The 12556-nt window shown below is 40.4% G+C and overlaps 2 protein-coding genes across 3 annotated transcripts in view; both read right to left on the bottom strand.

Annotated features, from left to right (window-relative positions):
* The window catches only part of LOC138651025 (chemerin-like receptor 1), a 31585-nt gene extending 30698 nt beyond the window's left edge, over positions 1–887 (bottom strand). The window contains exon 1 of one of the 2 annotated variants that reach the window (XM_069740955.1): positions 791–887. The gene's annotated coding sequence lies outside the window, so the exon portion shown is untranslated. The remainder of the gene's footprint in view (positions 1–790) is intronic. The other variant, XM_069740953.1, reaches the window with a different exon arrangement.
* Positions 888–4153: 3266 nt separating this feature from the next.
* Positions 4154–9031, bottom strand: LOC138651377 (formyl peptide receptor-related sequence 4-like). The gene is made up of 2 exons (XM_069741524.1): positions 8964–9031; positions 4154–5212 (listed from the first exon to the last, which is right to left on the bottom strand). The coding sequence occupies exon 2, from the start codon at positions 5163–5165 to the stop codon at positions 4161–4163; it is 1005 nt and encodes a 334-aa protein (XP_069597625.1). The 5' UTR covers positions 5166–5212; positions 8964–9031; the 3' UTR covers positions 4154–4160.
* Positions 9032–12556: the final 3525 nt, after the last annotated feature.

Below are 12556 nucleotides of genomic sequence, written 5' to 3'. Positions count from 1 at the left end.
CAAATGGATCGAAATGTGTAATGTCCAAACGTGCAAATGTGCTGCTTTTCTTTCAGATAAATTTTGCATTGACTTAATTTATAATGAAACATTTTCATGTATAATGTTTGTTTTTCATGAACAAAAGCATAAAGCTCATCACTGTCGCCTAAAGTGAAGATAACACCCAAGTTTTAGAAAAAAAAATATGCATCCTGAAATTATACATTTTTAATACTTTGATTCTAAGGAAAATAATTTAGGATTTTGGGTTATTTCTATTTTTTAGTGGGGCGGTGGAGGTAAGGATTAAACATTTTCTAAAGTGTACATGTTGTGTTTGATTTTATACATGTACTAAAAAGGTAAAACAGGGTGTGTTTACTAATGTCACAAACCTAAATGGGTGGAAGTTGTCCAAATTACAAAATCCAGCTTTGATATATCCTGATAACAAATTTTTGGAGGGAAGTCTACCCTCTATTTGCTTTTTGTCAAAGGGACTCTTCTAACAGCTAGGGAAGAAGCCTTTTAAGAGACAAAAGAATCACAAATTAATGTGGCGTTACATTTGGAAAGACTCTGTCCTTGTATCACATAGTTACCGCAGTTGTTAGTTTCCTATTCCAGATTAAGTTTTCTTTGACCCAATAGAGCACTTGATTCTTTTTTCTTTACTTTGCGTCTAAACAGTTTCAATTTATTTACTCAGTTAAATTCTTATTAAAGCCACCATTTCTTATAGTCATGTATAACAGAGAATTATTACAACTCTATATTACACTATTGCAGTAATCGTCTATATACCTACCGTAGTCTTCCCCTCTTCTGTTTGTATCAATGTCTTCTCCTTCTCTGTAAGTCCAGATACATTCTCCCATCACATATATCATATTTGTATTTCAGCTTCTTAATCTTTACTGAGAATATTCTATCTTTAGAAATATTTTCACATGACTAACAACCGATCCAAATCTTTCTTATCAGACTTATATTGTAACTGCTTCCATTTTTATTTATCTATGTATAACTAGTGCAATAGTGACAACCACTGGCGATCTACAGATTTTCCTTTTTTACTAAGTTACATTATTTTATTAATAAGGAATAGTGTACACTTGCTAAATCAATTATTACAGGTTTGGGCTAACATGGGGATATTACAGTATGGGGGCCAAGACTAGTAATAGTATTGCAGGATTACAGCAACGAAGGAGGAAACTGTTACAGGATGCGGCCAAGACAAAGGCCATTATTATAGGATGGGGCCAAGACAAAGGACAATATTACAGGATGGAGTCAAGACAAAGGACATTATTACATGATGTGGCCCAGACAAAGGACATTATTGTAGGATGGGGCCAAGACAAAGGACAATATTACAGGATGGAGTCAAGGCAAAGGACATTATTACATGATGTGGCCCAGACAAAGGACATTATTATAGGATGGGGCCAAGACAAAGGACAATATTACAGGATGGAGTCAAGACAAAGGACATTATTACATGATGTGGCCCAGACAAAGGGCATTACTACAGGATGGGGCCAAGACAACGGGCATTACTACGGGATGGGGCCAAGATAAAACAACATTATTACAAGATGGCGCCAAGACAAAGGACATTATTACAGGATGTGGCCCAGACAAAGGACATTATTACAGGATGGGGCCAAGACAAAGTGCATTACTACAGGATGGAGCCAAGACAAAGGACATTATTACAGGATGAGGCCAAGACAAAGGACATTATAACAGGATGGAGCCACAATGATGGACGTTATTACAGAATTGGGGCCTGAATGGGCAGAACATGATATTATTACAGGATATGGCACATTGATAAAGGATAAAAGACATTATTACAGTATGGGAGATATTATTATAGGATGAGCGCTATTACAGAGGACAGCTAGAACTGGATACTAGATAGGGTTCTCTTTGAAGCTGTTGTCAGAACTCCTTCTTAAATATAATACAGTGACTTGAAGTTTAGTACAGGAATTCTGACTAGACCTAGTTACGAAAAGTCATTAAGAAACACAACACTGGCCTGGCTTTTCCTGTAGAAGAGACCTTCTGACCTTCCTCTATTTACTGCTCCCATTCTCTTAAAGGGCAACATACAGTGTTTGGATGTTACTGTATGGTGTATATTAAAAAAAATTATGTTGTAGTACTGTGTTAGCCAGAAAAAATCTATGTATGTGCTTTGTGTATATCGGAACAGCACAAAAAAAAAAAACAGAAAAAAAGACGAAATGGACATCATTTCACACAATATCCCCAAAATGGGCTGGACAAAATTGATGGCACCTTTCCAATATTGTGGGTAAACAGCTTTGTTTCAAGCATGTGATGCTCGTTCAAACTCATATGTGGCAAGTAACAGTTGTCGGCAATATGAAAATGACACTTGAAACCAGATAAAAAGAGGAAAAGTTGACTCAATCTTTGCATTGTGCATCTGTGTGTTCCACAGTAAGTATGGAGAACGGAAAAAGGTGAAGAAAAATGTGTTAGGACTTGAGAACCAAAATTGCTGAAAAATATCAACAATCTTAAAATTGCGGGTCCATCTCTAGAGATCTTGATGTTCCTTTATCCATTTAACCAGACTTGGCCCCAATTCCCCAATTTTATGTAACCTTTGCCAGGTTCAAGACAAACAATGTGACAGTATCTGTGGTCGTACTGTATCGTTAAGGCTTGGTGAAACCCATTTCCCTGGATGACGTCTCATTACTTTACACAGAGACTGGGTAACTTGCTCATCGTCCTTTGTGTACCAAAATTTTTATACAACCAAACTGCTTTAAGGTCCTTAGAGCTTTGTCTGTTAGTAATGGCTTCACATCTGTCAAAAAGTATCTTAACATTAATAGCTTAAATCAAGCGGTTCTACTTATATATTACTGGCAATGAAAACACATATTCCAACTTTTCACTTTTTCTTTATTATATAGAGTAATTATCACTTCTCTGTAGATCTTAGCTTCATAATTCATAATTACTACGGAATTATTGAAGAATATTATCCAAAATGACGTCGACAGTAATCATAATGCACTCACTGTTTCAACCACAAAGCTAATTGTTTAGTGTGTGTATTGTGTTGTGCTAAAATTGTTATGTATGACATTTGGATACTATTTTGTGTAAAGCATATTAATAATTATGTGTATGGTGTAACATTATTATTTATGCATACGATATAGCAGTGTTGTTTATGTGAATGTTATAGCAGTACAATATTTGCATACAGTGTAGAATTATAGCAGAAAAATTCACGTGTGCAGAATGGGTGGGCCATGTATATGGATACACCTAAATAAAATGGGAATGGTTGGTGATATCAACTTCCCGTTTGTGGCACATTAGTATATGGGAGGGGGAAAACTTTTCAAGATGGGTGGGGACCATGGCAGCCATTTTGGATGCAACTTTATAAATGGCCCACCCAGGTGTATCCATATAAATGGCCCACCTTGTACTTTTTATGTATAAAGCAATATATTTAAAAGGGTTGTTGAATGAACAAAGTATATTTGTAATAATAATAAGTTCCACAATTGGTCCCATGCTGAAAAAAAAACCTGTAGCAGGTACTTGCAACTGTAGTTTTCTAAATAAACTTATTTGCCTGTTTGTTTTATCACAGGAGCAAGAGTTTCTGTTGCTCCTGCAGCTCTTTGAGTTCTTCATAAATCAGATGAGTCGGGTAGGAGCTTCCGCAGGCTTTTGCTCTCTTATGTAACTGACTTGATTTATGATGAGCTCGCAGGACTGGGTGGTGACATGGCAGAAACACTCGCTCCTGTGATAAAACAGGTGGGGAAATATGTTAGAACAGAAAGGAGCAGCTGCAATCCCTTTTAGTCATCTGTATATCTCTTAGGCTTTGTCCCCTGGCCAAGAGCTGTGGTTTCTGCCAGCCTTAAGTATTGCTAACAATTTTATCCCAAACTTATGAAAAAGTTATGTTACATGCCATTTAGTTACAAAAACTAGAAAACCAAGCTAAAACATTTTCTTTAAAAAAAATGATTAAAAAACCCCATATATATATATATATATATATATATATATATATATATATATATATATATATATATATATAATATATATGTCTAATTGATAAACTATCTTTATCTCTTTGGACAAACAGACCTTATAAAAGTTCATCCGATGCTTTCTGCTTCAAAAACTACACATGAATTCACATCACCTTCTTTTACTCTTTCTTGCTCCCTGCAAGCTTCCTTCTCCAGATCTTCCATAAGGGCCTTCTTAAACACAGAATACAGAGAGACAAGGATTTTTTCCTTAAAATTTTTACCAAAAAGGACATAAACGATGGGATTTATGCAGCTATTGGCTATCATCAGGCTTTTTGCTATTTGTTTCCTGCTTTCATTCACTTTAGAAAACTTCTGAGGTCCATAGTGTTGCAAAACGAGGAACAAATTATAAGGAAAAAAGCATAAAAAGAAAAGGATGATGACGGCCAGAAAAATTTTGAAAGGCCTTGAAGATTTGACGATTCCTCTTCTTTTTATTCGCACGGCAATAGCCACGTAACACAAGACGATGATGGTGAAAGGTAAAAAGAACAAAAAAATGGGATTCACAATAGCCTTCCATGTATAATCCTTTTGAAGACTGTTAAGACAAGTTATTTTATTTTGATCTCTATCAATGTTTCGAATTAAAAAGTATTGAACGTTAAAAGGAATAGCAATGAACCAAAGCAATATGGCTATATTCACAGCCAATTTCGATCTTCGGTGATTCTTACACCATACCGGGAAATAGACGCAAATGTAACGATCTGCGCTGATGACCACGAGCTGGAGGACGCTGACGGACAGGTTGAGATAATACAAAAACCAGTAAGACTTGCACATGAAGTTGCCGAATAACCACTGATTTCTCAGAGCCAAATAAGAAATTTTTAGAGGCAGAAAAAATGTGAAAGTAAAGTCAGTGATGGCCAGATTAAGAATCCAAACGATGTTGACCGTCTTCTTCATCCTGAAGATGCAGAACCAAATGACCATGCCATTTCCGGTGGTCCCTAATATGTAAACCATCACATGGACCACAAGCCTGAAGATTTGTAGGTTAATGTACATGCTTGAGTTATCTCGGTTGTCGTAAGTGCCATTTATCGAGGAGTTATTCATGAGAAGAGTCTTCGCATTCTAAAGAGTCAGATTTTATACAAATCTCACTATCCGTATAAGAAAAAAAAAAGACAGCGTTAAAATTATTGTATTTTGCACCGAATCTCAACCAAGTATGTCTTTAATGATATTTTGTAAATAAAAAAATCCAATATATATATATGTTTATTATTACTCATATTTTTACTTAAGCATCAGATTTCTTTATAATTATGGTATATGTTTTAAATAAAATTTGTCATTAGGTTTTTTGCTGCTTTTTTAAGGGCTAAAAAAATAGTGACGGAGACCTAGGTTCAAAATAGTAGTAACATAGTTAGTAAGGCCGAAAAAAGACATTTGTCCATCCAGTTCAGCCTATATTCCATCATAATAAATACCCAGATCTACGTCCTTCTACAGAACCTAATAATTGTATGATACAATATTGTTCTGCTCCAGGAAGACATCCAGGCCTCTCTTGAACCCCTCGACTGAGTTCGCCATCACCACCTCCTCAGGCAAGCAATTCCAGATTCTCACTGCCCTAACAGTAAAGAATCCTCTTCTATGTTGGTGGAAAAACCTTCTCTCCTCCAGACGCAAAGAATGCCCCCTTGTGCCCGTCACCTTCCTTGGTATAAACAGATCCTCAGCGAGATATTTGTATTGTCCCCTTATATACTTATACATGGTTATTAGATCGCCCCTCAGTCATCTTTTTTCTAGACTAAATAATCCTAATTTCGCTAATCTATCTGGGTATTGTAGTTCTCCCATCCCCTTTATTAATTTTGTTGCCCTCCTTTGTACTCTCTCTAGTTCCAATATATCCTTCATGAGCACCGGTGCCCAAAACTGGACACAGTACTCCATGTGCGGTCTAACTAGGGATTTGTACAGAGGCAGTATAATGCTCTCATCATGTGTATCCAGACCTCTTTTAATGCACCCCATGATCCTGTTTGCCTTGGCAGCTGCTGCCTGGCACTGGCTGCTCCAGGTAAGTTTATCATTAACTAGGATCCCCAAGTCCTTCTCCCTGTCAGATTTACCCAGTGGTTTCCCGTTCAGTGTGTAATGGTGATATTGATTCCCTCTTCCCATGTGTATAACCTTACATTTATCATTGTTAAACCTCATCTGCCACCTTTCAGCCCAAGTTTCCAACTTATCCAGATCCATCTGTAGCAGAATACTATCTTCTCTTGTATTAACTGCTTTACATAGTTTTGTATCATCTGCAAATATCGATATTTTACTGTGTAAACCTTCTACCAGATCATTAATGAATATGTTGAAGAGAACAGGTCCCAATACTGACCCCTGCGGTACCCCACTGGTCACAGCGACCCAGTTAGAGACTATACCATTTATAACCACCCTCTGCTTTCTATCACTAAGCCAGTTACTAACCCATTTACACACATTTTCCCCCAGACCAAGCATTCTCATTTTGTGTACCAACCTCTTGTGCGGCACGGTATCAAACGCTTTGGAAAAATCGAGATATACCACGTCCAATGACTCACCGTGGTCCAGCCTATAGCTTACCTCTTCATAAAAACTGATTAGATTGGTTTGACAGGAGCGATTTCTCATAAACCCATGCTGATATGGAGTTAAACAGTTATTCTCATTGAGATAATCCAGAATAACATCCCTCAGAAACCCTTCAAATATTTTACCAACAATAGAGGTTAGACTTACTGGCCTATAATTTCCAGGTTCACTTTTAGAGCCCTTTTTGAATATTGGCACCACATTTGCTATGCGCCAGTCCTGCGGAACAGACCCTGTCGCTATAGAGTCCCTAAAAATAAGAAATAATGGTTTATCTATTACATTCCTTAGTTCTCTTAGTACTCGTGGGTGTATGCCATCCGGACCCGGAGATTTATCTATTTTAATCTTATTTAGCCGGTTTCGCACCTCTTCTTGGGTTAGATTGGTGACCCTTAATATAGGGTTTTCATTGTTTCTTGGGATTTCACCTAGCATTTCATTTTCCACCGTGAATACCGTGGAGAAGAAGGTGTTTAATATGTTAGCTTTTTCCTCGTCATCTACGACCATTCTTTCCTCACTATTTTTTAAGGGGCCTACATTTTCAGTTTTTATTCTTTTACTATTGATATAGTTGAAGAACAGTTTGGGATTAGTTTTACTCTCCTTAGCAATGTGCTTCTCTGTTTCCTTTTTGGCAGCTTTAATTAGTTTTTTAGATAAAGTATTTTTCTCCCTATAGTTTTTTAGAGCTTCAATGGTGCCATCCTGCTTTAGTAGTGCAAATGCTTTCTTTTTACTGTTAATTGCCTGTCTTACTTCTTTGTTTAGCCACATTGGGTTTTTCCTATTTCTAGTCCTTTTATTCCCACAAGGTATAAACCGCTTACACTGCCTATTTAGGATGTTCTTAAACATTTCCCATTTATTATCTGTATTCTCATTTCTGAGGATATTGTCCCAGTCTACCAGATTAAGGGCATCTCTAAGCTGGTCAAACTTTGCCTTCCTAAAGTTCAGTGTTTTTGTGACTCCCTGACAAGTCCCCCTAGTGAAAGACAGGTGAAACTGCACAATATTGTGGTCGCTATTTCCTAGATGCCCGACCACCTGCAGATTTGTTATTCTGTCAGGTCTATTAGATAGTATTAGGTCTAAAAGTGCTGCTCCTCTGGTTGGATTCTGCACCAATTGTGAAAGATAATTTTTCTTGGTTATTAGCAGAAACCTGTTGCCTTTATGGGTTTCACAGGTTTCTGTTTCCCAGTTAATATCCGGGTAGTTAAAGTCCCCCATAACCAGGACCTCATTATGGGTTGCAGCTTCATCTATCTGCTTTAGAAGTAGACTTTCCATGGTTTCTGTTATATTTGGGGGTTTGTAACAGACCCCAATGAGAATTTTGTTACCATTTTTCCCTCCATGAATTTCGACCCATATGGACTCGACATCCTCATTTCCTTCGCTAATATCCTCCCTTAAAGTGGACTTTAGACAAGACTTTACATAGAGACAAACCCCTCCTCCTTGCCATACGGCCGAACTTCTTCACAATTTTGTATCACATTGGTCTAAAATTGTTCTTTCTTTTTACAAGGGTGCATCTTTTTAGTAACGACAATTTGTGAACAAAGCAAACATTTAAGGAAGGGGGCCACCTGTGGTATTTTTTAATCCACTAAACTAGTAAATCATGGAATTTATATTCAATTAATCCGGGGCTGCAAAAAATATGCCTTCACCCAACCCTAGATCCCAAAAAATGGAGACGCTAGGGGGTCTCGGAAAATGGCGCCAATTGTTTTCTTCCAATTTTTGGAATTTTTTTTTCACCACAATAACCTATACATGTTTGGTATCTGCGAACTTGCACTGACCTGGAGAATCATATTGGTAGGTCAGTTTTAGCATTTAGTGAACATAGTAATTAAACAACCTCAAAAACATATATTATGGAATTGCACTTTTTTTTGCAATTTCATAGCACTTGGAATTTTCATTTTCCAGTACACTGTATGGTAAAAGCAATGGTGTCATGCAAAAGCACAACTCATCCTGCAAGAAAAGAATCCCCCATATGGCCGTATTGTCGGAAAACTAAAAAAGTTAGAGCTCTAGGAAGAAGCGGAGAAAAAGATGAATGCATTAAAATTGAAAATCGCAAGGTGTTGAAAGTTAATTAACCTTATGCTCATACCTATCTATACCAATTTTTTTTACAATAAACTTCTAATAATGTATACTGTTACTCAAATAATATTTAATGCTAACGTAAATTTTCAATATTCTATTTTGTGTCATTGATCTACATACCGGGGCTGTTTTCTTCTGTTACCATATGTGATGTCTCCTCCACCTTCTTGAGTCTGGATAATAAGTGCTGGAATTACATATGTACAAATAATTATGCACATAAAGCAAATATATGTTTATTTTTTAACGAAAGCTCATTACTTAGCAGCTTTTATTTTCCTCCTGGATTCTTTAGGGTGTGCAATAGTGACACCTCCTGGAATCTCAATATAAAAAATATATATATTTTAATCAACATTTCTTAATTTTCACTAGTGATGATGTGTGCGTTAGTTGAATTAAGATTAGTGGAAGACTTGAAACAAAATCCTGGGAAATTGTAAATATCGGAGCGTGGAAACTGGAGGGGGATATTGCCGATACTGACTTTGGGCATATGGGGTTCCTTCTAATCACAGTCTTCCAAGTCAGCACAAAAAAGAGAGGGAGGTAATACACAGCCCTGTCCAATGTTAAGAGTAAAAGGGGGAGACAATTATCTAAAATCCTAGCGGGAACAGAGAGAAATGTGGCATTATTGGGCGAGTAGGAGAATTTGAAATTAGTTAATATGCCACGCTACCCTTTAAAGTATTTTCAGCATTTGAACCCAATAGGACGGAGGATCTAGAGTGCAGCTTTCGTGGGTAACGATATGTTTCAGTCTGTGTGCGTTATCTTTAAAGGTCTAGCCGGGACAAATCTGTAGCGGAAACACCGGGCGGAGTTATTGAGATCTACATACCGTGGATGTTTTCTTCTCCTGCAAGGTGTGATATCTTCTCCGACTTCTTCTGTCTGGATAATAAGTGCTGCAATTACATATATACAAATAGTGACGTAGGATAAGCACTTATGCGCTTAATTTTTTATGAAAGCTCATTACTTAGCAATTTTTCTTCCTGATTTCTTAACGAAGTACAATAGGGACACCTCCCGGAATCTCAATATAAAAATAAAATATTTGTTATCAACGTAGTAGCAAATAATAGTGTCGATTGGTGTCAAACAGGATGTTAGGAGTCGAGTTTCCTCTGCTGCACAGGGGGAATCTCGATCCGTCTCCGCTGCGGTCTCCCATTCTCCTCCAGCCGCAGTGGAGTCTGCTCAGCAGGGACGTCGCTCCCAGTGTCTTGCTCGCTCTCACTCTGTACAGAGAGTTACTGCTGTTTCTTCAGCTCCTGCCATTAAAGTCAGTGCTGGTCAGCGGCGAGCGGACTTCCCTGGGACTAAGTCCTTGTTTGCGCACACTGAGCATGCCCAGAGCAAGATCTCCCATTGGAGATCGAGGGTCATGTGCTCTGGCTCTGCAGCGCATTCCATTGGTCCTCTTGGCAGGCCCTGGAAGGGCAAAGTTTCTGTGGCCACTTCCTGTCCTGCAATTATATAAACTGCGCATGACCGCACGGCCATGCGCTAGTGTACAATTGAATACGTGTGTTTGTTGTGAGTGCAAGTCGTTCATTAAATACCCCTACCCTATTGTATGACTGTTCGCGTATGGAGTACGGCTGCTATCTAGCGCCCGACAAATCACTCAACGTGTCACACACGTATCAGCGTCTATTGCTGTGACCGCCAGTGCGGCGCCACGCGCCAGTAGTGCGCTTCCTGACCCACGTCTGGGTGCTTAGTGGTGCCTGCCAGCATGGCACAGTTCGCACTTCGGTGCTCTAATTATAAGAGTTGCCTAACACACCCTGTTGCGGTGTTGTGTCAGCAAGTGGTCTAATCGGACTTCAATCCTAGTAGGGGTTAAGTTCGCTGACTACTTGCTTGCCTTCTATGTGCGGTACCTCGATCCTGTGACGCAACAGGATCGCTTCCTTCACGTTGGGTGAAGTTTAACCCACGCGAGTATACTTATGAGTACCGCCATATAGTCCGTCATTACTCAGCAGCAGGTTCCATCTCTGCACGGTGGACCCCGGGCTACGAACGCACCGTACACTATCAGTCTTATTATTTGGTGCGTTCCGCTAGCCCTAACATTACACTAGCGCCAGGGTCTGGCTAGTGATGACGGACAAACAGCAATCCCTGCGGTATATACAGCAGCTGGAGGGTAGGTTGGCGGCTCTCGAGAGCGCAACCCCAGCTGTGGATGTTACCGCAGTTGCTGTACAGGCTGCCAGCGTGGCTGCAGCAACTTTGTCCATTGCCACCCCTGTTCCGACATTTTCTCGCCTCCCGCTGCCAGAAAAATTTTCTGGTAATAGCAAATTTTGTAGGGGATTCGTGAGTCAGTGCCCTATTCATCTCGAGCTTCTGGCTGCACGTTTCCCCACAGAGTGGGCTAAGGTGGGATTTATTGTGTCTCTATTGTCGGACAGGGCGTTGGAATGGGCTACGCCGCTGTGGGAGCGTGGCGATCATGTGGTGCAGAGTGCTCCTCTGTTTTTGAGCACTTTAAAACAGGTCTTTTTAGGACCTCAAGTCACCCATGACACTGCGCTCCAACTGCTGGCATTAACTCAGGGTGAGTCCTTGGTCAGTCATTTTGCCGTCCAATTCCGCACTTTAGCATCTGAGCTGGAATGGTCGGGTAAAGCTCTTATCCCCATATTTTGGAGGGGCTTGGCTGACCATGTAAAGGACGCTCTGGCCACTAGGGAGATTCCTGCCACACTGGAGGAGTTAATAACAGTCTCCACTCGAATTGACCTCCGTTTTAACGAGCGGAGGTTAGAGCGAGCCCAGTGTAGGCAGAGGTTTCGGCTGGCTCCTACTTTCGCCAAACCTCTGGAATCTCCGGTCCTGGTTCCTGAGTCACATGAGGCCAGGGAAGTGTCACAAGCGGGACCTAAGTCCCAGACCGCTTGTGCACTCAGGGTCTGTCATGTTTGCCAGCAGTCTGGACATTTAGCCACCAGATGTCCTCAGCGGTCGAGGAAACGTCAGCGTCTAGTGGTCGTAGGTGGAGGTACACTAGACACGGCGACGTTTGCCTCTAAATTGTCCTTTAAGGGGACAATTACTTTAGGCTCATTCTCCCACTCGGTAGAGCTCTGCGTGGATTCTGGGGCGGAGGGCAATTTTATGTCTTCTGCCTTCGCCCAACGCCACGCAATACCTCTGGTTATGCTAGCTCAACCTGTAACGGTACGAGTGGTGAATGGGTCGACTCTGCCCTCACAGATAACTCACCAGACCATCCCTTTTACTCTGTCCATGTCGCCATCTCATCAGGAGATTATATCTCTGCTCGTCATTCCAGAAGGAATTGACAAGGTCCTGTTGGGGATACCTTGGCTACGGTACCACTCTCCTCATATCGAGTGGTCCTCAGGCAGAATTCTGGGATGGGGTGAATCTTGTGGGGGTAGGTGTCAGAGGGAGTGCGTTCAGGTAGCTACAACTGAGGTACCCGCAGATCTTTCCTCTCTCCCCAAGCAGTATTGGTCGTATGCAGACGTATTCTCCAAAAAGGCGGCGGAGACCCTTCCGCCCCATCGCCCCTATGAATGTCCTATTGACCTCTTGCCTGGTGCTGAGCCTCCCCGGGGTCGAGTCTATCCGCTATCTCTCCCGGAGACGGAGGCAATGTCACAGTACATCCAGGAAAATGTGGCAAGATGGTTCATCAGGAAGTCAGTGTCACCTGCTGGGGCAGG

This window comes from Ranitomeya imitator, chromosome 10 (genome assembly GCF_032444005.1).
Source record: "Ranitomeya imitator isolate aRanImi1 chromosome 10, aRanImi1.pri, whole genome shotgun sequence".
Taxonomy (NCBI): domain Eukaryota; kingdom Metazoa; phylum Chordata; class Amphibia; order Anura; family Dendrobatidae; genus Ranitomeya; species Ranitomeya imitator.
Note: the sequence above shows the minus strand (reverse complement) of the source record. Positions and strands in the feature narration are given on the sequence as shown.

Bases quoted from the DNA above. Each gene is read 5' to 3' on its own strand.
- LOC138651377 (XM_069741524.1), bottom strand. From the start codon at position 5,165: ATGAATAACTCCTCGATAAATGGCACTTACGACAACCGAGATAACTCA.